The sequence below is a fragment of the Anser cygnoides genome, chromosome 2 (genome assembly GCF_040182565.1).
Source record: "Anser cygnoides isolate HZ-2024a breed goose chromosome 2, Taihu_goose_T2T_genome, whole genome shotgun sequence".
In the NCBI taxonomy this organism is placed as follows: domain Eukaryota; kingdom Metazoa; phylum Chordata; class Aves; order Anseriformes; family Anatidae; genus Anser; species Anser cygnoides.
In genome coordinates this window covers 11,327,698-11,353,463 of record NC_089874.1, presented here as the reverse complement: position 1 = coordinate 11,353,463, position 25,766 = coordinate 11,327,698, and the positions used below count along the sequence as shown (strand labels likewise).

At 42.1% G+C, this 25,766-nt stretch overlaps 1 protein-coding gene across 6 annotated transcripts in view; it reads left to right on the top strand.

Moving 5' to 3' along the window:
- Positions 1-25,766, top strand: part of DIP2C (disco interacting protein 2 homolog C) — a 317,670-nt gene that overhangs the window by 170,874 nt on the left and 121,030 nt on the right. For 4 of the 6 annotated variants that reach the window (XM_066991456.1, XM_066991457.1, XM_066991455.1 and 1 more), the window contains exons 2-4: positions 147-218; positions 2,811-2,978; positions 13,320-13,430. In XM_066991456.1, the coding sequence (XP_066847557.1) occupies positions 147-218; positions 2,811-2,978; positions 13,320-13,430 (351 nt within the window). The remainder of the gene's footprint in view (positions 1-146; positions 219-2,810; positions 2,979-13,319; positions 13,431-25,766) is intronic. The other 2 variants (XM_066991459.1, XM_066991458.1) reach the window with 1 other exon arrangement.

The following is a 25,766-nucleotide window of genomic DNA, read 5'->3' as shown; positions in this document are numbered from 1 at the left end:
CGATCATACTGTGCTTTCATTTGTTCGTTATAATTGTCAAGACAGACGAACAGTGCAGTGGTGGCTAAGCTGTTGGTGCAGCCATGAAGAAGCTAGACTCTGACTTTGTCCACGTCTTATTGATTTTCCTTTTATTTTCTTGGCAGGTGACATCACACAGAAGGGATATGAAAAGAAGAGATCAAAATTAATTGGGGCCTACCTGCCACAACCTCCTGGTATGTTTATCTGTGCTTGCGATATATGAAGATGTCAAGCGTACTGATAGTTGCCACAATAAAAATCTGCAGCTCTGAAGAAATTTATGTGACAGAAATGAAGCCATTGTTATGCAGAAAAAGCTTATTCCATCCATTTAATGTATATTTACATACATATATGTCCGCTTTGATGTGTGTGTACATTTTTTACATACGTTGCTGTGGGTTTGGCGGTCATGTCTGGAAAATAACATCAGGCTAGGCTCGTTAGAGAGGCATTGTTTATTAGAAGTAACACAAAACTACAGAAGAAAATGTGGTGTCCTAGCTCATTAAGACCTAGGCCATGTAAAGCTTTCTAAAGAGATGTATCCACAAGAGTGGAAGAAGAGGACCTTATAGCTTTGTGCCTTCCTCCATTTCTGAGTTTCCTGCCCAGATCTCTGTTTTGAAGACACTAGAGAGAGCAGCAACATCCCTGCACTTCAGCTTGTCCTATTGCGAATAAGCAACGGATCCTTTATAGACAGTTGGTCTCTGTATTCAGGGATGGGTTGCATGTACTTGCCCAAAAAGTGTAGGAAAATCTTCAAACTAAATTGAATGTCAAATAATTTATTGCTTCATTGAAGTTATTTCCAATATGTTTATATCAGAAACAAGAAAAGAACTCTTTAGAGTTCATGCTTTACAGGCACAGAATCATGAAGCTGAATATTTGGTTTTATGTATAATTGTAGGCCTCTATTTTGTGTCGATCCCACTGGAGTGTGCCACACACTCTTGTGCAGACTCACTGACCTTATGGAGGCTCCACTTGCACTTGGCAGTCCTCTGTGCCCTGTTTTTATTGCAGGCCTGGGAACTAGTTCACTTTTTCTTTTACAAAATTCTTCCTTTATGGTGTTGATAGTTTTCTATTTAAACTACCTGTGTGTAGAGGTACTGCCTTGTTTTCTCTTCTTCAGGTATATATATATTAGCTAGCTCCGTAGCAGAATGGTATTTTGGTGCCTTTGGATTTCACTTGGTCTTCTCCACTGATGGAAATTCCACAAAAGAGATGGGTGTTACAGACACATCTTTTTTTCTGAAGTAGTAATGCCTGATTTGAGGGTGACTGTGAAGTTTCTTAACCACTGTGAGCCATAACAGAAAGAAACTAATCAAATCAACAAAGCTACAATCCCGGAGATGCAATTATTAGATTTCTGGGTACTCGTTGGTCTGACCAAACTATCAGACATACGGTAGTCTTCACAGTATGTTCTCATGATACGTACTTAGATAAACTGTGTTATGAGGAGAGTGTTACCTCCTTGTAATCCTCCACACAGTGATGTGGTTGGTACCAGTGTTTGTTTGTACAGTTAGTTTTACCTTTTTTTCTTCACAGAAGAAAATACAACTTTGTCCAGAGAGCTCGTAGTCTTTTGGTCGATCTGTAGCCTTGTCTCAGACTGCTGGGGATTCATCATGCATGTAATGATGAAAGAGAGAAGGTGGAGAACCCTCCAAGGTTTATCTTTCAAGGTCTCTAGTGTGATACTAAAGCTTTCCAGCGTAAAGGAAAGGATCTCTCCAGAGAGATCTACAGAAGTCAGTCCTATAGTGGGATCCATTCAATAATCTGAAGAGGTCAGGACTGAGGATGTAGCTGATCTAGCGCTATTTTAAAGATGGGAGGAAACAAGGTGAATGTTTACCCGTCTACCAGTTCCCAGGAAATCCTGCACTGGGAATATGGGACATGGATGAGTGAAAGAAGATTATGATAGGATGGAGAGGAAAGGAATTTTGAAATACTGTCTGCTGTTTTCTTGCACATCCATCAAGCTCAGTCATTTAGCTGACGGCTAAAGACATTAGCTTCTACTGTATTTAAGTATTTTCCTCCAGAAACTGATACTATTTGTGCTTGGTCTTTGCTGTCTTTGTAGTTTTTGTTTGTTTTGTTGTGTTACCTTCTGGACAAAACCTGAAACAGTGCAATTTGGTATTTTCCTTCTAAGACCTTACTCACCTGAATGGCTTGAGGTCCCTGCTCACCAGGAAGGGGGAGATGAATCCTCTCTAAGAAGAATTAGCATAGCAAAACAGAGGCTGCCTTTTATAAGCCTCTGTTAATACCTGAGCAATCACGCAGATGACCAAATTAGTCATTTGATTCTCTGTTGTAATCTGTTTTCATGGGGAACTGCAAGAACTTACAAGCTTTGGTCTTAGATCTTGCTATTAAAGAGGAAGAGAAGTTTTAGAGAGATTTTCAAACAGTATGGAAATGGGCACAGCTCTTCTGCTGGGATCGAAGGCATCGGGGAAGGGCTGGGATTTTCATTCTGTGACCGCACTCAAGAAGCTAAAGGAAATCCAAAGGCAGTTCCCCTCTGTTTGGACACCCAGTCCTCTCGCTGCACCTTTGCTAACATTACTAACGCCAATGTTGGCAGAGTGGAACATTGACCCCATTGGCTCCGTGAGTGTCCTGTAGTGTCTGTGCGTGCGTGTGCGTGTGTGCTGTACTGCATGGGGGCAGCAGCTCCATTCGTTGCTGTAACAAATGTAAAAAAACTAAACGTGAATTAATTAGTTTTTTTCAACTTGTTACAGCAGCGAATGGAGCTGCCGCAGTACGGTGTAGACTGCAACACAGTGAAGGAGCTGCCAGAAGAATGCTCCGCACTGCCAACATTGGTGTCTGTGACATCCGGGAAGCGGCCGCTAGAGAGAGAGCAGCCAGCACGGCAGGAAACCGGCCTCTCTTTTATTTTCGTTTTGGTGAGCACCACGAATGCATCTTTTCCAGTCCGTACCTGTCTGTAAGTGTGCCTCATCTGGAAGCCTCTGGTAGACACCTGCATCAATAAGGTAGACGAGGAGCTGCCCATGACAAGGCAGGACAGCCGTATCTGGAAGGCTGTAACCGCCTGTTGTCTGCCTGAGAGAGGGGTGACAAGGAGAAGGAATCATCAGTTTCAGTAACATATGAACATGTTAATGTGTAGCATCCATGCCATGGATCCTTTGGAAGAGGTTCCGTACAGTAAGCTGCTGAAACACAGGAAGGCATGTGTTTCTAATTCCCTTTTTGGCACTGCCTTTTTACAGAGCTCTGGAGAGGTCCAAGCCCATCAGGATCAGGAGGAAGCTGTAAAAGTCTAAGCACCCCTAATTCCACGCTATTTTCAAGTAGAGACCAGCGCAGAAACTCAGCTTGCATCCAGGCCCTTCAGAAGCAGACCAAGTTCTAGGAGCAGGCATCAGGCTGCTGGAGCAGACTGGTGGAAGAACTTCCTGCAGGGCTACATGTCCACAGCGTAGACAGGCGAGGCATGACCCAAGCCGTGCCAGTGCAGTTGTGCCCTGCAGCAGACACTCATCTTGCCTTCTGGGGATGTCCCGGGGCTGGTGGCAGGCAGACAGTCTGTTCCTACTCCCTGAGTTTGTAGCAAGGCTGCAGAGGGTTCACAGGCCCCCACAACAATGGGTTTTCTCTTGCCAGCCATGTGGACACATGCGCTCTTCACTGTGTGCTTGTCCGTGCTCCCACAAGGCGGCCCAGACACAGTGTAAGATGGCTAGAAGGACCATGGGATTTGCTGTTCTGTCAGGGTAAGACAAACCTGGGAAAAGATGACCCCTCTGAGACACCCATACCCTTTTCATTTTAAAACAAATTTGCTATTATACTCTAGAGGAAATCTGCATCAAAACCTGATTGTGTTGCTTGTGTTTCTCCTCTTACGTGGGGCTGCGCTAAGTCAGGTTCCCTCTGTCTGACATTGTTATCTTCCTCCGCCTGAGTTTTCCATAAAATGGAAATGATTAAATTTAAATTGGAATTTTGGTTTTAACGGAATTAATTATATAAAGCCATTTCAGTGCTCAATGGAGGCAGTAGAAGCATTGGCTATATTCATACATAAAAACACATACATATAACTGTATAACAGAGTTCTTTTTGTTGTGCTTATTGGGATGCTATCACACTAGAAAGGGAGAGCACTTACTTTTCAGGAATTGGTATAATCCTAATCCGAAAGGGGAAAATGTGCAGCCGTGTGGTTGATACTCCATCAGGTGATGTGGGAGTTCACTCTTAGGGTTTCTATTTTGGACAAGAAAATCCCAGAGAGTGTGTTGTCACATATGCTACACAGCAAATGCGCAGTGAGCCTGACACATGGGGGACTTGCTGGGTCCACTGCACATCTGCAAGCTGGCTCCTCGGTGCATGCACAATAGGTCTGACACATCCAGATGCTGCACAGACTGCACATATGCAAAGGACATTTGTACCGTTCCAGTCAGGCTGTCGAACATTCAGAAATCCGGAACGGATATGCCGCGTTTGGCAGTGTTAATGGGAGAAGGGATAGGGGGAGCCCCCTTTTTCTTTTCCATTAAATTCCCACCTGCTTTAACTTAGGGAGACCGAATTACAGCTTTGTTTCCTCAAAGCGCTTTCTCCAGGATGTCAGTTTGTAGCTGGAGAGGTTCTGTGCGCAGAGTAATTTTTCTTTTCTTAGCGTGTCCGTATGTCAGACATCTAAAAATAATAGTGAATCTGGACCTTTATATCTGCACATGCTTCCTGATCTCTCTTGTGCGGTGACCTTTCTCTTGCTGCCTCTGCAGAGGAGCCCTGACAGCCGAGAACTGAAAGAATAACCACTTAAACAGGCATTCATTTCAGAATGCTTTTCTGAAGATTATCTTGATTAGATCAGTCAGTTCTGGGTACGATAACATGCAGACAGCTGCATGCGTGCTATTAGGAGAAACCCTCACTAGAAGAAAAATAACTAAATTACCTGCATCCCCTATAAGCTGTGTTTTTGCCCAATTTGCTTGCAGTCTTTTGCCAGGAAATTTGATTATTCATTCACAGAACAGAGAGACAATGTTGTTATCAATTAAGCTTTGCTTCTAACAGCTTAGACATGGGTGGTTCATTCTCTCTTAATCAAGTGCTGTGTCTACACTGGATTACTTTCTGTAATTCCCCATCGTTGGTACCACCAATGTAGCTCAATTTGTAGCGTAACCATGTAGACCAGTCACCAGTGCTCTATTTATTATGGCTAATAAACCTGTGAGATGCAGCGCTTAAAAGGCACCTGCTGCTCCTTTTGCAGGCCTAGAGACAGAATACTGGATCTCCTGCTGCCGGAGCCCCAACAGCACTGGTGCAGGGAGGAAATTTCAAGCTATGCAGTGCGGAGCAGATAACACCTTCCCACAGAAGATGCCTTTACCTCATGAAACAAATTTCTACAGAATTACAGGAACCAATTTTTGTATCCTCTGTTATTAACATGACAAATTTATGTATATCTGTAATGTGTGCATACATTTGCATACTTTTGCATATGTGCACAGCCATTTGCTTTCAACTATTCCTGCTGCTAGCCCTTCGGGCGCTGAAAGTAAACTGGGCGATTACAATTTCATTTTCTCTTCCACAGACATTATTTGGATTGTAACATTATTTGGATTGCAAAGATCGCAAGGAAATGTTTAAACAAAACTTGATTCTAGAACTGAAAAAAATCCCTCATGTATTCACTTTATTAACAATAGGTAATATTCCTGTCACATCTGCCTTCCTAATTCACAAAGATCTTAGCAAGGGATAACCATGGCGGAGCATTTCAAAGTGTACATGCAGGCTAAGAACATTTATCTCATTGCAAGGCGTATGCATTGTACAACTCATGGCCACATTTTTGAAAACAATATGAAGATGTTTTACAGATGAGAAGCTATGGCATATAGATGAGAGTTTAGTAAGTCTTGCTTTAGAAAGTGTTTCGGTTTGAATTGGTCGATGCCTTGCAGGGCCCAGTTTGGTTAAAAAGGGACGTTCTGAGAGCATCTGAGAATTACCCCCTGGTACCATCTGTGGAAGCTGTGTTACTGCTTTGCTTTTGCCATGCTGACTGAGAGTCCATTTATTATTTTAAGCAGCCTTTGTTTTATGATGGCACCTCTGTTTCCTATCCTGCAGTAAGACCTCATAACATCAAAGGCTGTTCAAACACAGAGAAAAAGGTATCTTCCTTCAAAGGAAGGAATTTGTCTGTTAATGAGACAAAGAATGGGTGTCAGGGAAGAAATGAGTAGATGATGAAATCAGCTAGCGTATCAGCTGTCGATGCTGGTAGTGGTTTCACCACTCAGCATGATGGATTTTTGGAGGGAGGATATTTTTAGTACAGATCAGAGTCAGAATCTTTTTTAAAGAATTTGAAGAATTTCAATTAAATATCTGTTGGTGTGCATGGGGAGCATCTGTGAAACGTAAGAACATAGGACCAGACATCAAGATGTTTGTCTGAAAATCTGACAAATGGGTAAGAGAAGATGGTTCAATCAGAGGTGAGCAATGGTGGGTAGAAAAGAAATGCACCACTGCAGTCCTTGAAACAAAGCTTGCGTATGCTGGGACAGAGGAGAAGGAGCAAATGGAGGCATGTGAAGAGCTTGGTGCAGCTGTCAAAATACAAAACTGCTGGAATTCACGACGCTGTCTGAATGGACAGGTCTGCTGCAAATCCCTGTTGTTGAAGGCTGAAAGAAGGATGTTGAAATGCTGGCAGTGTAAGCTGGCCAGCACATTGGTGAATGTGTTTGCTGTGGGGATAGGTAGTCTCTTTCTTTATATTCTCCTAAAAAAATCTTCAAATCTAACACTGAAGCTTTGGGACTACCTAGAGAAAAAAGGAAATCAAACATCGTGAGTGAATTGGAGCAGTAATGTGATGGCCACCATCTCTAAGAGATTGAGGAAAAAAAGGAAAATATTAGAAACATTGAAAACATTGTTAGAGCAAGTCCAGGGGAGGCCGAGAAGATGATCAGAAGGGATGGAGCATCTCTGCCACAAAGACAGAGAGAGTTGGGGTTGTTCAGCCGGGAGAAGAGAAGTCTCCGGGGAGATCTTACTGTAGCCTTCCAGTACCTAAAGGGGGCCTGCGGGAAAGGTGGGGATCCTCTTTATCAGGGATGTAGTGATAGAACAAGGAGCAATGGCTTTAAAATGAAAGAGTGTAGCTTTAGATTAGATACAAGGAAGAAATTATTTACTATGAGGGTGGTGAGGCACTGGAAGACATTGCACAGAGAAGCTGTGGCTGCCCTATCCCTAGAGGTGTTCGAGGCCAGGCTGGGTGGGGCTTTGGGCAACCTGGGTCCCTGCCCATGGCAGGGGTGTTGGAACTAGATGGGCTTTAAGGTCCCTTCCAACCCAAACCATTCTATGAATGATTCTATGATTCTTTTAGCCCTGCTAAGTTTGAACCGAAGGCTTAACACTTACAAGGAAATGATGAAAGGCAAGCTCAAGATTGTAATAAGGAAAGAAGAAGATACATTTGAAGTACGCGCATTGTTTGAAATTAGAACCATGTGCAAGACTAAGTGTCAAAGATCACCTGTGAAAGAAAGATTTTTAATGAAACATATCTAATCAGAAATTCCATCTTCTCCAGGTTTATCTAGCAAAAAGTGGCTCCCCCTTCCTGGTTGTCTGGTTAGGAGCATCACCTTTTAAATCTCCTTTGGACTGCTTGGATCTAGTGAATTTATTACTTATATCCGGTGGGAAGAGTGAAGTGCCACGCTAGGGAACAAGTTCCGTGGTGTGACATTTAACCTATTTACAAAATATATGGTGTGTTCATCCCTTGGCTTTGCTTTTAAAGCAGAGCCAGCAGCCATTGCATAGAAGCTCAGGGAAGTTTGAACTGAATGTAAATACTGTTCTTAAAACTGCACTGCAAATACTGTTTGCCTTCCTTCCCACCAGCCCTGGAGTTGCTGGGTTTACTCTACAGCTTTTTCTCCTGGGGTCATACACTGTAATTTAGTTTTAGAACAGTGAAAGTAGCCTGTGTCTAAGAGTGCCTTCCATTTGTTGTCAATTAGACATTTCAGCAATTTTAGATTCAAATTTTTGACACAGTCATAGGAATAAGAGATGCATCAAAGCAACTTGGCAGCTGTCACGGAGGAAACAGTTGTCCTCTGTTGGAGAGGGCAATGCAGTTATTGCCACGTTGCTGAAACACAGCAACACAATTCAACTACAAAAGCAGTAAAGGCTGGAAGAGAGGAACATAAAGGTGAAGGCAAAAAAATGAAGGAAGGAGGTGAATGAGGCCTGTTTCCAGCTGACAGTTCTGTGCCTTACATGTGCATAAAAATAAAATTGTCCAGCTTGCAATGGTATTGCTTAAGTAGCTTTACTGTGGCTCTTGCATTTTTAGATAAATGCAGCAAAGATAGGATCCAGCTTGCATGTTAGGATTTACAGATTGATATATCTGCATTAAGCTGTCTGCCTATGAACCTGGGGTTTAAACTGCCATTCTTAAGTGAAGAGACACAGTTAATTCAGTTAATGAAACCCAGAGAGCTGTTCAGCTTATTCGAAAGCAGATAGATACCTCTGCTGACCCCCTACACAGCTTTTCAAGCCCCCCTAGGCTCGCTGAGTTGCCTGACCATAAGTGTCTAATACTGCTCAAGATTTCCTAAAGTAGAAGAGGCATCTGCACAGTGAGCACATAGAAAACAACTTAAAGGGGACACAAGCCATCCTGATCAAGGCAGGCATCATACTCTACATCTAAAAAGACATTGGACACCTCTGTTTAGAGTCCTGTGTCCTGGCCTAGGTCTCTTTTTCAAAATGGGAGCTTAGCTTAAGCACCGTCTCGTACACACCTAAATATAGGTGTCTTAATCTGCAAGCTGAATCCCACATTAGTGGCATTAGATAAATGAACTAATACTTACATTAAGAGTATGGCTGTTAGCTCCAATGCACCTTCTAATGCTTATGTGTAATGTGAAGAGCACAAAGCACTGATTTCTCATCCTTTTATCTAAAATAACTGTGTTCCGGGCATGTGTTTTTTACTATATATTTTGCTGAAATTCTTCGTAACTAGTATTGATTCTTTCAGTGGTGCTAATTATACTTACCTTTCAAAGTCCTGCTATCCACAAGGCTGCAGAGGACTATGGCATTATTAAGAATGATGCTAGTTTGACAGTGACTGGGATTGTGTCTGTCTACAGGGCACTGGAGTGATACTGTCCTTTCTTTAATGAAAGTCATTCATTGCTCTGCTGCCTCCTTGAATTTAGGAATCGATCCAAGTATGAATTCTCAAAGCCCATTACGCCACCGCTTCCACTGATCCCCAAACACGTTTTGTTGAAGCTGTACTTCGACAGGCATTAGCGCCTAACTCACGGAACCTGTGTGCTGGCTGTGAAAGCCATCAGTTTGGGGGTTTTAGTTATGTTCAGAATTCCAAGTGAAAAAAGGATGCTTGTTACTGCACTGTATTGCCAGAGCCTTCATGGAGGTGAACAGTTCTGCTGTTAACACCGCGTCACTATTTATGGCAACGCTTTACTGACTTGATGGTATCCATTAGCCTGTATGGCTTTCACTCCTACCTATCACTCAGAAATGGCAGCGTGTAGGTTCTAGCTGTTGCATACCTTGTCTTGCACCATCGGCGGTGCAGGTGCAGGACAGAGAAGGTGCAGGTCCCTGCGGTGCTGGGCAAGTCCTGCTCCAGCCCTTTCAGTAAGGAGCTGTCACCAGGTTTCTTACTGTCTCTCCAAATGCTCTGTGTTCTCTCACGTCAGGGAATTTAATACAAAGAGAGGTCTCCCCACAGGTGGCTAATGCAGAGCTTCTACCTGTCACTGCAGAGTTAACTTGGGTAAATCGGAAAACCAAGTACACGTCTGGCTCTGTGTTTGGCTAGAGGTTTATTTGCTGGTTTTATATTTATGGGAAAGTGGGAAGTAAAGTCACCAAATGATCCCCAGACCTCACAAAAGTAGAGGGTATTTATTACTCTCATTTAGTTTGCTGTGGCCTTAAATGAATACCAGCATAGGATGTTGGTGCTGTCTCTTTCCTAACTGTTAAGGAAACTAACTCCCTGTCACTGGTCCTATCAGAAGAGACTCACTTAAAAATATACTACGTACATACAAAGTAGGATGAAGGTAAACTAATGTAAAGTATCTGAATTTTAAGATTAGATGAGAGATTTGTGTGTCTGTAGTAAGGACAAGTCTCTGTGGGGAGCTGGAGGAGGGAAGAGCCTACCCCAGAGCGGCTCGGCCTGTGGTGTTAGCCGGCCGGCCGGCTTCCTGCTGCCAGCTGCAGTACCAGGCCCAGAGCCTGCGCCTACCCTGCATCCCTGCCTTCTCTGTGAGGTGCAAGAGGGCTTTGTTCGCTGCCTGAGGCAACTGGGGTGTCTCATAGCCAAATGGCCAGCAGAAGGAAAACAAAGGCCTCAACGTACTTTGTCCAACAGGTCTACCTGCAAGGTCTGCCTGCTACAGTTGCGCATCTCCCTGCTGCTTTTCCTCGCAATTTAATTCCCCTCAGTGTTTCTAAGGCCTGCAGCTTTCTTGCTGGAAGGATGTATTTAATCCACTTTTTCTCTATAGTCATGCTGTACTTCAGTAGCAGCACCTAATGGATTTCTGCGTGCTCTTGTCCACGTGCCATTGCCCCACACGAGCAGTTTGCCACGTGAAGTTTTGGCACGGCTTTCTTCACCTAAACCCTGTAACAATTTTAGGTGCATGATTTGGCTGTGTTTTTTCAGGATTTTTTTAAGTGTATATGATTTTCAGAACGTATCTCATTGCCGTAAAAACAGACTGGCAATATGGATAAGGACAGAGATTTGGTTATAATCTTGTACAGACTGAAGCATAATTTTCTGAACATTTTCAATCAAGATTAGTTTAACTGATAATTTTAATATTTGTTGTTAGTGTTATATTGGTGGTTGTGTGGTGACCAGCTAAAGAAAGAAAAACACTAAATGTACAAATGAGGAGAAAATTCAGAAACAAAACAAAACAAAACAAAACAAAACACCACAGATTTCTTCTGCTTATTTCAATGTTCAGAAGTTACATTCACATACTTTCAAGAATATAAAGACTTGAGAGCAAGTGAAATTGCAGATTACTGTAGTGAAATTACACAGTACTGTAGTATGGAGACAGAGCAGTTCAATGAAGACATTTTCTTTGAAGTAAGAGTGTGAATTATTAATTCCAGTCTGAGTAAAAGAAAATTTATGGATTCACTCTGTCTTCTGTGCATCTATGAGATTTTACTCCAAGTACATTTTCTAGCCAACCAGGTATTTCTCCACAGAATCAAGGCAGACTTAACGTTTCCGATATCCTAAAGATTTGAGAGAAGCTGTATTCTCAGTTCTGTTTCTGCATCACAAAGAAATAAGTGTACAATGCCAACTTTAAAAAAATGCTTTTAAAATAGTCCATTGAAACAATTAAGATTCATTGAAGTCAACGTAACAACGTAACATTTTTTGTTGGTCTATATTCTACCTAAAAATTCTTGTTTCCAACTCACATCCAACCCCACTAAGCAAGCATTGAACAATTCAGAAATAGTAATGGAAAGGTTTTACATTGTTTTAGTAGAAAAATATAAACATATTTCCCAAGCATTTTTTTTGAATCCAATTTCAATTTTTTAATCATTCTTTTGAACTTAATTATTAATAATTTAATTAATGAGTTTTAAGAGATCTTTCCTACCATCAACCCTAAGTGCAAGAGCCATTTTTACTTCTGTTCCTACAGTTAACACATGGTGTGTAACTGGTTTTTAAAGTCAAAAAATAATAAGCCAAAAATAAAAGGCAAAAGAATGAATTTCATTTATTTATGGTCTCTTGTTTTTGTTTTTGTTATTTTTTTTCTCTTTGTGAATCATAGTGCCTGATGCTCTGCTTTATTAGACCTACGCTGTAAGCATAGCTTACTGTGTTTGTTTACTCAGGTTCTTCTGTGAGAGAACAGGGTGGCATATTATGCCACTATTACAGATTTATGTTTGCTTTCTTTTCCTATTGTTTGTTTGAATTATCCTGCTTAAGTAACTCACTTCACTTTTCTCAGGAAGTTGTGAAGGAAAATTAGTTTCTGGAGGTGTTTATATATGTTCACAGAATCACAGAATCACAGAATCGTCTAGGTTGGAAGAGACCTCCAAGATCACCTAGTCCAACCTCTGACCTAACACTAACAAGTCCTTCACTAAACCATATCACTAAGCTCAACATCTAAACGTCTTTTAAAGACCTCCAGGGATGGTGACTCAACCACTTCCCTGGGCAGCCCATTCCAATGCCTAACAACCCTTTCGGTAAAGAATTTTTTCCTCATATCCAACCTAAACCTCCCCTGGCGCAACTTTAGCCCATTCCCCCTCGTCCTGTCACCAGGCACGTGGGAGAATAGACCAGAATAGAGAATAAAGAATGTTGTTGCAGTTATAGCACTACTATCTTTGAAGGATCCTTCAAGAAAATGCCTATTAAAAAAATTAAGGAAGAGGGATGAATACAAAATTTGAACCTTACATACTGGCTTTTTAGACCTGGCATGCAGAGATGCTGCAGGTATGTATTATAAGGCTGAGTTATTTTAATTGTTTTGCCAGAACATATTACTATTTCAGCCTGTATTTAGAACAGTCATTGCTTACTTTCTGGCCCTTGGTAGCTGAAAATGTCCATAGATATTGAATAGTACTCTTCCCACCAAGGATGTAATTTACATAGGTTAATATTGTGTTGTCGCCAACTGATACCGTCTAACTGGATGAGGTTTTAGAGAAGCATTTATTATACACACTGGCTAAATCTTAGGAAATGTTTTTAAGCATTTTGCAGGAAAGCTTCCAGATCCATTGCAATAGTGTCTGCCTTTATTAGCATATTAAAATATTTCCTGAATACTACTTCTTGAAAGGTCACCTGCTTGGAAAAAAATCCTCCCCAAACTTACAGGCTGTGTGCTCTTCTTATGTAGTGTATGATCTTGGATAAAGCTTATCTTATTAGAGAACCAGGGATATAAGCACACCAGAAAAGCTGAGCAGTGCCAAGTACTGTTTAATCAATTGACATGACCTGGTTTAGCCACTGAATAGTCATTTTCTACTTCTAGTGTAGTCTGAGCTCCTCCTCACTGTTAAGGTTCTGGAATTCCATGAGGATGATACATTTTTTATTTTTTTTATTAATGCAGGGGTGGACCAGGCATTACCACAAGAACGTCGAACTCCTGTTACTCCGTCCTCTTCCTCTCGATATCACCGTCGCAGGTCCTCAGGGTCACGGGATGAGCGCTATAGATCGGGTAAGTAGAATTGAAGACTAGAGAATTGGAATGAAAAATAGAAATGGCTGGTTCTTTGCTTTGTCTTGTTTAAAAGAATTCTGTTGTAAACTCTTATAATACCTACACATGGGAAAAATTAATTGTACAAATGCAGAGACACTGTCCAAATGTACAGGGGTGGAGTTGCAAAGCCAAAGCATATCTGGAATTGCATCTGGCAAAGAATGTGAAGGTAACAAGAAGGGCTTCCGTGGGCCTGTAAGTAGCAAAAGGAAGAGTGGGGAGCACGTGGGCCCACTGCTGAATGAGGCAGAGGGCTGGGTGACAAAGGACATGGAAGGCCACAATACTTAATGTCTTTTTTTGCCTTGGTCTTTACTGGTAAAACTCGCCTTGAGGAATCCAAGGCCCCAGAGACCAGTGGGAAAGTCTCAAGGAATGAAAACCTACCCTCTGTGAAAGGGGGTTAGGACAGGGAATGTTTAAACAAACTGAACATGTACAGGGCTGTAGGACGTGATGGGATTCACCCACAAGTGCTGAGGCCAATGTCATTGTGAAGCTACTCTTGATTCTTTGAAAACAAGTGTCACTCCTGCCTTTGGGAATAGAAAGAAGGAAAATCTGGGAAACTACAGGCCAGTCAACCTCACCTTGATATCTGACAAAGCGGTGGAATAAATAATCCTGGAAACTGTTTTGGGAGATACGAAAGACAAGGAGGTGATTGGGAGTAGTAAGCATGACCTTATGAAGTTCCCTCGTTAGGTTGGTCAAGCCATGATGACTATCCTAATAGATTTCTACAACAAGATGACTACCTTGGAGGTTGAGGGAAGGGCAGTGGACGTTCTGTGCCTTCATTTTAGTATGGCTTCTGACAGTGTCCCCTGTAGCATCCTCGCTGCCAAACTGGTGAAGTATAGACTAGATAAGTATAGACTAGATAAGAAGACAGTGAGGTGGACCTAAAACTACCTAAACTGCTGAGCTCAAAGGGTTGTGATCAGCAGCACAGAGTCTAGCTGGACACCAGTCACTAGTGGTGTTCTCTGGATAAATACTGGCTCCACTACTGCTTAATAGCTTAATTAATGACCTTGAAGGTGAGATAAAAGTGCACTCTTCCCACATTTGCAGATGATACCAGTCTGGGAGGAGTGATTGACACACCAGATGGGGGTACTGCCATTCAGAGGGACCTCAGTAGGCTTGAGGAATGGGCAAACAGGAATTTTCTGAAGTTTGAGAAAGGGAAATGCAAAGTCCTGCACCTGGGAAGAAATAATCCCAGGTACCCAGACAGGCTGGGAGCTGACCAGCCAGAAAGGAGTTTGGCAGAGAAGTCCTGGTGGCCAACAAAGTAAACATGTCAGCAATGCACTGTCGTGACAAAGAAGGCCAACGGTCTCCAAGGCTTCAGTAGGAGGACTGCTGGCAGCAGACTGAGGGAGGTGATCCTTCCTCTCTGCTCAGCAATGGTGAGGCACATGTGAGGTGCTGGGTTCCCCAGTACCAGTGCGATACGGACATGGTCAGACTCATTGTACTGACAAAACTGGAAAGTTATAGAGAACTCCTTATTAACCCTTTTTCAACATATCACTAGTTCATCCCATTAGTCGAAAAGCTTACCAGTCTGACATAAAGGAAAATTAATGATAAATGTTAGCAAAGAACTTCATGTATATCCAGACCATCCCGATAAATCTGAAAACTCCCTTCTCATTGAAACCTGGGGTTCACGCTGTAGATGCCAACACTTTTTTTTATTTGAATAATGGTTGTGTGATCTGCATAATAACTCCTTGGCATATAAACTTCTAGAAGCTTCTCCCACGTCATACTGAAAATTGTCTACACAGTGGTTTTATGCAGGTAGAAATTCTGTTCTTGGAACTGTCTAATTCATGGGTGTGCAACCCATGATCCTCAAACCTCCACGACGTGACTCTTCAGAGGAGTTCTGTTAAAAACATTTGTATTTGACTGTGTGTTGGAAGTAATCTGCTTGAGCTGTGCTTGCAATTTGTAAACTAAGAGATGAGTCAGTTTGGGGATGGGCGAGGAGACATCACGCACATCTTCTCTGTGTGCCTCTTCTGATACCCAAGGAGTGCTCTGAGTTGCTCTTGCTTCTTCTTGCTTCCAGTCGCTGCCTGCTGTCCTAAAGGGAAGGCGTGAGAGAATAATTTAATTATCTGTGCTTAGGGAAGTAGCTTAGAGAGGAAGGGCCAAAAGATCATCTGCCAATCTTACATATGATCTGTCAGTCCCCGTCAGTGTTGAATTCTGCCTCCTTCTGACCCGTTCTTGTTACCCTGCTCCTGCTACTCCTCATGTTTTTGAGCAAACCTCTCAGTTTTTACATGTGTTCAGAAACACAGACTTGGGAACTGCTCTTCAAGCTAGCACATTACCCCTTTCACATGCTACTTCCAAACTCTCCTTTGCTGTGGGGACTCCAAACCTTTCTCCCTCAGAAGAGCTCAGCTATGGCTGATGTGCTGATCGTCACACTGATCAGCTTGCCGTGCTGATCAGTTCTGTCTCGTTGTTTTGGATGTGCTTGTGAGGGTGTGGAAAGCCTTCCTTCTCTGCTACCTGTCTATCCAGCTGTTGTCTTTATTCAAGCAATCCCAGCTTTAGGGAATTTAAAATCTTATTCTGGGTTTGCTCACTGAATAGCACATAAGATTTAGGACTAAGTGTTGTGATAATATAGGTAAATAATAAATATATTAGTTGTGTTGCTGAAAGGAAGAGTATGGAATTCAGCATGAAGGCTTGCTTGTTGTTACTGGAGGAGTCTAATCTGAGGAGAATGAGGATTGTGCTGTAAATTCAGATCTCCTTTTTAGCTCTGAAAATGTCCTTGGTGTTAAAACTGGAAAGTTTGATGGTATTTTGGGGGCTTATGTCAGGGCTTTGAATTCCTGCATTGACTGCTGTATAACATGACTCCTCAGCAAACCACCAAGCTCTCCAACAAATTGGTTTGAACAGCTACCAAGAATTGATTCGCTCAAAAGAAAACTGTACATAGCAAATGTCAGCACGAGTAAATGTAAACTTCCATTTCAGTTGTGAGAAGTTATCAAATCGTCATCTTTACATTTAGTTTTTGAAGAGCCTTGCTAAGATGTAATTCAATGCTCCTATTTTGAATTATACTATCCCCTTCTATGCATTGCCCCTCTGAGATCAGAAGTTCATTTCTTTCTTAGTTTCATGACTCTATTACTGCCGGTTAGAAAATTGTAAGTCAGATTTCCTTCTGGTTGTCTTGTCTTCAGACTCAGATTTGCTTCAGTTCGAAGCCTTTGTTTAGCCTGTTGTTTTGCTGTGCTTAATACTTCAGCATCTCTGTTCTGATCATACTGTGATTATTAAATCCTAGCTGTTACCCAGTTCCAGTGCTTGTTATCATATTTGGCACATCTTCTTGGAAAGGCCCCAAAACAAAATGAATGTGCAGTCTTTAACAAATAAGTAATTCACTTCTAGGAAAACATTTCCCTTCTATATTTTTTTTGCACAATTTATTTCAATTAACATCTGAAAACAAATCCTCTACTCAAACTCTGATCAAAGTCCTTTTCTGTCTCTTCTTTTTAAGGTTTTCCTAATTGGAAGTCTGACATCCCTGAAAATCATCCAACTCTCCTTCCATGTCTTTGCTTTTTACATAAATTTAGATGTCAGCAAAGATTGTTTAATGAACTCTCTTTGGAGACTCAAAATCATTGCTGCCACTAATATCACCTTCAACTTATGCTCTCTTATTATGGAAAATGTCAGACTGTGACATTTTAAATCCCTACCTATTTTCCCATTTCAGTCTTTTTTATTATTATTATTTCATTAATGTTGTAACAGAATTTTTAGCACTATAATTTTGAAAACCTGGTTTCTATGATTTTTCTATTCTAAATAAAATTGACTCTGACTTTGTGGAAGCTATGTTGTTGGTAAATGTTCATAGCACATTCTGTGTTTTAAGATGATTTGATTTTAGAATTCAACCTACATTGGGAATGTAGTCTAATTTCTTAAAACCAGACAGTTTTAGAAATTCCTTGCTCCTTCTTCATATATGGGAAGTGATACTGAAATCATTATGTTCCAGGATGTCATCTTCTTTGATCATTTTCCAGATGCCTAAAGAAATAGATAATGCCATAAGTTCAGTAATTGAATCAGTGCAGGGTTCAGCTATATTATTTACTTTATACAAATACAGCAACTAGTTTAGCTGATGTTATTTCAAAAAGATTTTTGGTTTGTTTACTACTAAATACAAAAATTCACTATTTACTCACTCAGAAACAGTATCTGAAAAGGTTTGCCAGACGTAGAACATGGCAATGTTTTCCTCTTAGCAGCTGCTGTTCCTTAGCCCATGCCTGTACTATAACACTATCTGGGGGCTCAAGCTAGCACTGAAGCCAAACGTTTCATGTAGGTTGGATCACTAATTTTTGCCAAAAGGCTTTTCTGACCAGTGGGTTTTCAGGCGAGAAAAAACAGTCAAGGGAAAATTGACTTGTTCTTTTGACTTGTGCCTCTATCTGCGGAATAGATGTAGACATCTGGTTTGATGTGGCTCAAGTTACGTGACTCTGCAAAATCAGACACAGATTTAGAAACAGAATAGAAATAGAATAGTTCAGCTGGAAGGGACCTTCAAAGATCTTCAAGTCCAACTGCCTGACTACTTCAGGGATAATCAAAGTTAAAGCGTATTAATGAGAGCATTATCCAAACACCTCTTGAACACTGACAGGCTTGGGGCATCAACCACCTCTCCAGAAAGCCTGTGCCAGCGTTGGACCACCCTCTTGGTGAATAAATTTTTCCAAATGTCCAGTGTGAACCTCCCCTGGTGCAGCATTGTGTTGTTCCTGCATATCCCGTCTCTGGTTATCAAGGAGAAGAGGCCAGCACCTCCCCAGTGTATGAAGAGTACTAAGTTAGTAATGGCCGTGTAGATATAGCCACAGTTGGACATACAGCTTTATTTCCTTAAAGCAGTTTAGAAACAGGGTTTCTCAGCTTCTTTTGGAAGCTGCATATCCATGGGTTTGGTATGGTATGTTGAGATTAGGAAGGAGGAATTATAACAGGGAGTAGACAAGTGAGAAACCTCAATAGCTTAACTTTCATGGTCTTACTGTGTTGTCTAAATGAACTCTGCTAACTCAGTAGTGTACTGAGATTTACAGAGGATGTTGGCTCTACATGTCCATCTTAGAGTCACTAGAGATCTGTTTGTTCCCTGGTTAACATCGGCTAACCTGCTCCTTCTAACACTGCAGTCTCTCACAGGAGGAACTGGAGCTTCTGCCTCCATTGTTTAAAAGCCATCATCCAGGCCGTCCTGCTCTTAGAGGAATGGTCTTGCTGACGTCCTGCTTAAAGTGGTGATCTGTAAGCTATCCACAGCGTAACCCTGAATTAATGCTGCTACTTGAGTTTGACCCAGTGTCAGTGGCTTTCTGTGCTGATTGAAGCAGAGCTTGGCTCTACTGCCACATAAAGGCTGCAGCTCAGTACAGCAGCATCTGCTGCTGTGGCAGTTTGTAATGAAATACCCCATAATTAAACTGGGCAGATCCTCTCAACCAGAAAAGCTTTTCTTGATCGCGAGAAATCTCCATCAGTTCTGCGTATTCCAGCCAGTCATGGCTGACATGATTCAGAGAACAACTCTCTTGCAGAGACCTTCAGCACCTATTTTAAATCCTCTCCAGAGAACAAGTGTGTTATCTTCCCTCAGCCAGGTGTTGAGTACATGGAGAAATAAACGGTCAGGTCCTTAACAACTTCATTTTTACAAAGGACTCCCCTGTGGCCTTTGGATTATGCCAGAGCAAAAATCCTCAGTTCTCCATCCCAATGCTGAAAACCAGGCACCTCCCTGTGTGCCAGAACCTGTCTTTCACAGTGTCCACAGCTGTTGTTTGTCAAGGAAGAAACAGAAAAAATATTGCATAAGCACACAAAGGTATGCACCAATAAAAATTAGAAATTTAAAAATTCCATCATTAAATGATAGGGAAAGTTATGTAGTATGTTCAAACGCACATGTATGTGTTAGGAATGAGATAGCCTCTCTCGGCTCTTTGATTTCAGCTGTAGAATTCTCCTCTGATGAGATGGGAATATGACAGATGGGTTGGGCCAAGTTTATGAAGTCCCTTGTTTCTCCTGAGGTCTCCAAGAGGCCTTGAAGATGGCCAGTGTTTTGCATCACCTGGAGCAACTTTAGCACTTAAGGAAAATGAGACCAGTGAGAACTGATTTTTGCAGATGTCAGAAATGATGTGGGAAGTAGGAGTGTAGGTGAAATTGCACCGCTCCTGTGTCTCAGGGTGCACGTTATCCTGGAGCAAAGACCAGAAAACGAGAGCACATGTGCTACGTGCACCACATGGACAGAGCTTAAAAGGCACACGGTGGATGAGCACAGGGCTGGGAGCTGAGAAACAGAGTGTTTTGAGAAAGACCATACGTGAAATAGCACCTCTCAGCTGGTATCATAGAGGAAAGATACTGCTGGGGAGGTGGTTATGGTACCCTGACTCTTGGGAGCGAGGATCTCCCTTCTTCCACCCGCTTGTGGTGAATTTTTCCCCATGCATTTAACCTCTGAAGGTGAGAAAGAAAAAGTGCACCGTTCTTGGAGGGCTGCCAACCCCTGCCCCAGAGATTCCACCACTGCAGAGAACAGTTCATTTTCCAAGCTCACTCAGCACTTCTTTTAAAAGACATCTTAATATAGGAGATCTGGGGAGAAATTGCCAAAACAAATGCATCCCAACTACAGCTCTGTCCCAGCTCACATTCCTGAGCCACCTTTCCCACACTGTGCTTCAACAGGGAAAAGACTGAACAGCTTATACTGAGCATGAGATCATTAAACTTCAAAACAAATCATCCCAAGATCAGTTCGAGGGGCATTTGAAATAAGGGAGCTAGCAATGAAACAACGTTCCCTATAGACCCTGGTCCTAGAAGAGGAGTTGGCAGCAGACGCTGGGTAGCTGAGCTGCTCTGCTCTGTCAGCTTCGATAGATGCCTTACCACGTGTTTGTCCTCACTGACCATGAGGTAAGTGTGGGTATGACCTATAGCAAAGGTTGCTGACATTTTGCATGTTTACGGCTTACCTCACAGTGATTCTGAAATATATGGATAGCTTATATTTGCATTTTTGAGAGGGTATTCAAGATCTCATTTTGTAGTCTTTCTAGAACTGAAAAGGAAAAAGTGAAAATAGCAGATAAAACTCAATTATTTTAAGAGAATGTAAAAGTTGCAGTGTATGGTAGAAGGATGGAATGAGAAGATACGAGCAATTATTTTTATTGAACCATTATCATTTAACATCACTCCAGAGAATAAGGAGGGACAAAAATCTGATGAATGTACTATGTTTCAAGGCAGGACCGCATATGTATATTAAGGTCGTTTATCATAAAACCAAAAATTTATTAACCCTTCAGATGAGTGAGGGATACTTGGAAAAGTTAATTAATGAACCTGTCTGTAGGAACACTTACTCAGGAATTAATTCATCTCCCATTTGATTTAAGTTGCTTATAAACTTAATTTCAACCTACAATTCAATCAGGGCAAAAAAAAAAAAAAATGTTGAAAGCAAATTTTTGCAAAGATGTAATTTATATGACCATGTCCTTGCTTTTGACCCAGCAGAAAAATTTGTAAGGATAATTGCAGAACTCTTGAGGAAAATTACTCAAGGATCTCCAGAGAGAAACAAATAGAAAGTTGATTTACTTCAGATCGCATAATAAGGGGGCCTGAGATGAAGTCACTATGTGAAGCTGACTTCCAGATTGCATTACAAATGAGATAATAAATAAATGGAGGGATGGAAATTATTAGTGGGAGTCTTGCATGTTTTTTTATTTCACTTATGATTAGAGTTAATATAATTTTAAATCTCAGAGTTTAGAGAAAAACATTTTAAAATCAACTTTATTATAATACCTGAAGACTCCAAAGCAAAAACTGTGCCTTTCAGCAAAACTAGCAGAGGAGTCATAAAGAGTTCAGCCTTTTAGTTCAGTTTTTGTATCCTCTGCTTCAATTGTATAACTTGTTTATTTCACTGTCTGTCCATAAAGCTTTCCCAACTGTGTGTTCAGCTTTTACCTTCCTTTCACCCAGAACTGTGGATTGCCACTACTGCCATCTGAACTGCAAAATGATAGCCATGATTTTTGTCTTCAGAATTAAGGTTTCTGAGCGCATGGGAACATACATTTCCAGTTGCTTCGTATGTGCCTGTAGTTATTCAGCAGCAGCTGAAGGATGCATGAGCATGGTGCAGCCCTCTGCAGAGTGCCCAGAGTGAAGTTTCCCACACCAGTGAAGTTTCTTTGCTGCAGCATCCTAGCAGAGCGAGGTCTTTTTCGTGGCATATTCGTGGGAGTGCAGATGTTTTCTAAAAAGCTGACATTTCATCGTAAAAAATTGTGCAGGTCAACAAAACATGACCCAAATTCATGGCAAGTCATCAGAACGTTTCCTTGCATATCCATGTATCTCCTGTTCCTAGTAAAACGAGAGACCCACTATTAACTGGGTTAATAATGGGTTTACAACATCCCAAAGATTGAAACTTACACACTGAAATTGTTTCCTGACATGGAAGCAACAGTTTATTTCTGTTCGTAACCTCCACAGCCCTCATATAAATGTCTTATTAGAGCAGATGTTCCTGCATTCAGTTGGGTATTCACCGTGTTGTGAATACCATATTTCTGAATTAATGGCACACCTGCTTGCAGCTGGAGAGAAATTAGGTGTCACACTGTTCGGGCTGTGTGCTTTTCTATCCTAATGCCCTGAGATATTGTGAAAGTGTTCTGACACTGCTTCATTATAGCATCACCCACAGCAAAGATCCGTTGTTATATGGACTCACTCGCTTTCACATTCCTAGGGTGAGATGATTTTCCAAGGGCTGATCTGTGTTGGATAAACACAGCAGTTTTTATGAAATCGCTTGCCCTGAAAATAGAGTCAATGCTGTCAGCCCAGGACAATCAAAAGACAAAGCCTAACTGTAATCTGTTCTGATGATACCACATTTACCGTGTCTTACCCTATTTAGTGTGTCCTGATTGCATTTCCAGTAGATGTAGCTACCAAATTATCTCTACTCAAAGTATTTACAGGCCACGTATTAGGAAATGAATTCTCAGTATATCCTTCGTTTCCATGGTAGCTACAACAAAGGTCTGATTAAACTCATAAGAGACTTTCATGCTTTCAAATACTAGTTTCCTGTAAGGCAGCAATTGCCAACCTTTCCCCTGTATAATTACCAGCATGCTGTTGCTATACTTAGCATTGCCTTATCTAGAATTTTCAGCCAAAATTCACCTTTGATAGCGAGTGTTGGTGGCCTTTGGGAGGCCGGTTTCCCATAGGATCGGTTGCCTCCCTGTAGTAACTCAGCTCTTACAAGTCTGCTGCACTGTGTGGTGGTGCAGCAGCCACCGCCCTTGCTCTTCTTGCCCCCTGCAAGCTGCCTCTTTCTGCCTGTTCCTACAGCTGTGTCCCTTGATGCGGCCCCAGGTGCTGGCCTCTCCGAAACAGAGACGTATTTGTGTTTTTACTCGTTCGACTTCAGTGCTGATCCTCTACCGCGGTATAAATAATACATAAATATGTATTATATGTACATAAATAACCTCTTATTAAAAATCGGTTGGCATTCTAAACTCATTAGCGCAGAGCATCAACCTTCTTGATCTTAATAATCTGCCATCCCGTGAGCCAGTCGGTTACGTTTGTGGCCGAGCCCATAGAGGCAAGGATGTTAGACCTTCTCGGAGTCCTTGGGCCTGTCCTGCTCCCACTCGTATCAACACCTTAGCAAGAATTGGCTACTAAAGTAAAGGAAGAAAAAAGGGGGGGGGGGGACAAACAGATGAAAGGCATGAATTCAGATCACACCTAGGTAAGGTATGTCTCCCGGCAGTTTTATTCTCTCAGGGGTAAGTTCCCTGAAGGGAGGGATGAAAGTGTCGTTACTTCAGAACTGGAAAACCAAGCTGTAGGAGATGATCAGGATCCCGTTCTGATCAGAATCCTACATCTGTACAGCAAAAAATAGGCAACAGCTTGTTCTCCCCTGTTTGTGTTTCTTAAACATCTGGTGATTGGGTATCAAAAATACCATTTTTTTCTCATAGCAGGAAAGCAAGCAGAGTAACATAGAAACATCAAGGCTCTATTATTACTGGGAAATGAAAGACTTGAGCAAAGACAATTGAAGTAATATATGTAATCTGAAATGTAGATGGAAACAGACTTCTGCCATCTTGATTCTAGCAACGCACACCTATCTGCTGGTCTCATTTCTTGTCTTAGAAAGAATAGGGCTGAGTGGTGAATTAGATGCAAGAGAACCACCTGACACACAGTTGCAAGATCTGATTTAAGTACAAAAGAAGACACCGTTTTTCTTTTGTCTCCTGAGGCATTTGTGCAATGGGTGTGAGGAACAGTTTTATAATGTGAAAATTTTTAATTTAGCTGACGCTTGCAATGGGAAGAGCGCCCTGTTTCATGATCCACGCCGAACTAACACCCAGATCTGCGACCCGTGAGGAGGTATCGCTTTGCTTACAGTACGTCAAGTGTTTGACATGCCAGTGGAGCAAATGCAGCTAATACTGAACAGAGGAAGCCACTGAGGCATGTGAAACACGCATAGGAAAAAAAAAAAAAGTTTAAAAACCCCTCCACATGAAGGAAGAATGCAACTGAAACTTATTGAATAGATTTTGCTTTTTAAAAGAGAAGAACAAAAAGGAACAAATTCTGCTGCTGGAAGCTGCGTGAGTCTGGGACTAGGAATTTACAGTGTGTTTTACATGTTTCAGCTGCAGCTCTGAGCTTTCGGGAGCACTGTGTCTGGCCCAAGTAAAGAATGAGGTGTCCCTGTTAATGAAGTGTAAGGGGAAGGGCGAGTCAGGATGATGCCCCATGCCAGATGAAGATGCACACTTCAGAAGAGAAACGAGCTGTGGTATTGCCCCATGTGTGGACCAGGATGTGGGTGAACTTGTCCATCACACAACAATTCCCTTCTTGCCTCAGGAAGGGAAGGCTGATTTGCTTGTAGACCTCATCTGAACCTGGAAGGACCATACGTACTGTCTTCCCCAGAGCAAACAGCTTGGGGAGGGCAGCTTGTCACAGAGGAATCACACCACTTATAGGTACACATACGTCTGTGCAAGAATGGGAGAAAGACTTGAGTAAAAGTTCCGAAGAGACTTACACAGAGCCAATATAAAGCAGACTAAAACTCCCGGCCAGCCCCTCTTTCTGTACGCCAACCCAACATCTGACTACATAAAATATTGTCCCACCAAATCCCAAGAAATGACATGTCAGGTGATCAAAAATTTAGGGGATAAATGGCTAAGGGACACAGCATTTGCTTCTAGTTTTCTGGGCGTTATTATTTAACTTTGAACACCTGTAGCTGTTCACGCTACCCACCTACCAGCAGTTACCACAGGTGTGTCCCTGGCATCTTCTGTCACCCAATTCGCCCTGCTCAGAGCCGGCTGCTCCCTCCCCCATCGCCGTGCATTTAACATGAGCGGTCTCGGCTCAGCTCTGTGGGTTGCGTGCTGACTGCTGAGTCCAGTCTCCTGCTGGTTTGTTCTGCCGGTGGTGTAATATCGGAGTGGTGTCCTAGCTCAGGCAGGGTATCACCTGGTGCCACAGATCCCGGGAGGTGGGCTTGTTTCCTTTTCCACAGACAATTGAATGCATTGGTGTGTCGAACACCAAGCCTTTAGGTCCCACTGAAGGATAAGGCTGGGAAAGACCATGAAGAACATGCTGTTCGTAATGAGCTGGTGCTGGGCATTGATGTATTTTAGTGCTGTTTTGGTTTTTTTTCTAAGCCTTTTCATTTAAACAGGGACCAGAACATTGTGCCAGGTTACAAGATAAACCAGACGAGAACAATGACTGTGCTAAGCCGAGCACCTCCTGGGAGACCTGGACAGTTCGTCCTGCTGGTAAAACAAAGAGTTTACTGCTGGTTGCAGTAGATTAGAGTTTCTGATTACAGAGCCCTGTGGCCAAAGCCATGGGTCATCCCTGTGGGAATCTGAGCTCATGGACCCTCCTCTACACAGTTTTTAATTTCTCTGTCTTTGGTCTGAGGCCTTGTCTCTTATTCAATAGATTGTCAGCTATCTAAAGAGAAACTTCTTCTCCACCATGTGCTTCTTCTTACAGTTGTGCTTCCTCTGTATTTCACTTACAGACTGCTCACAGAAGTATGTTTGT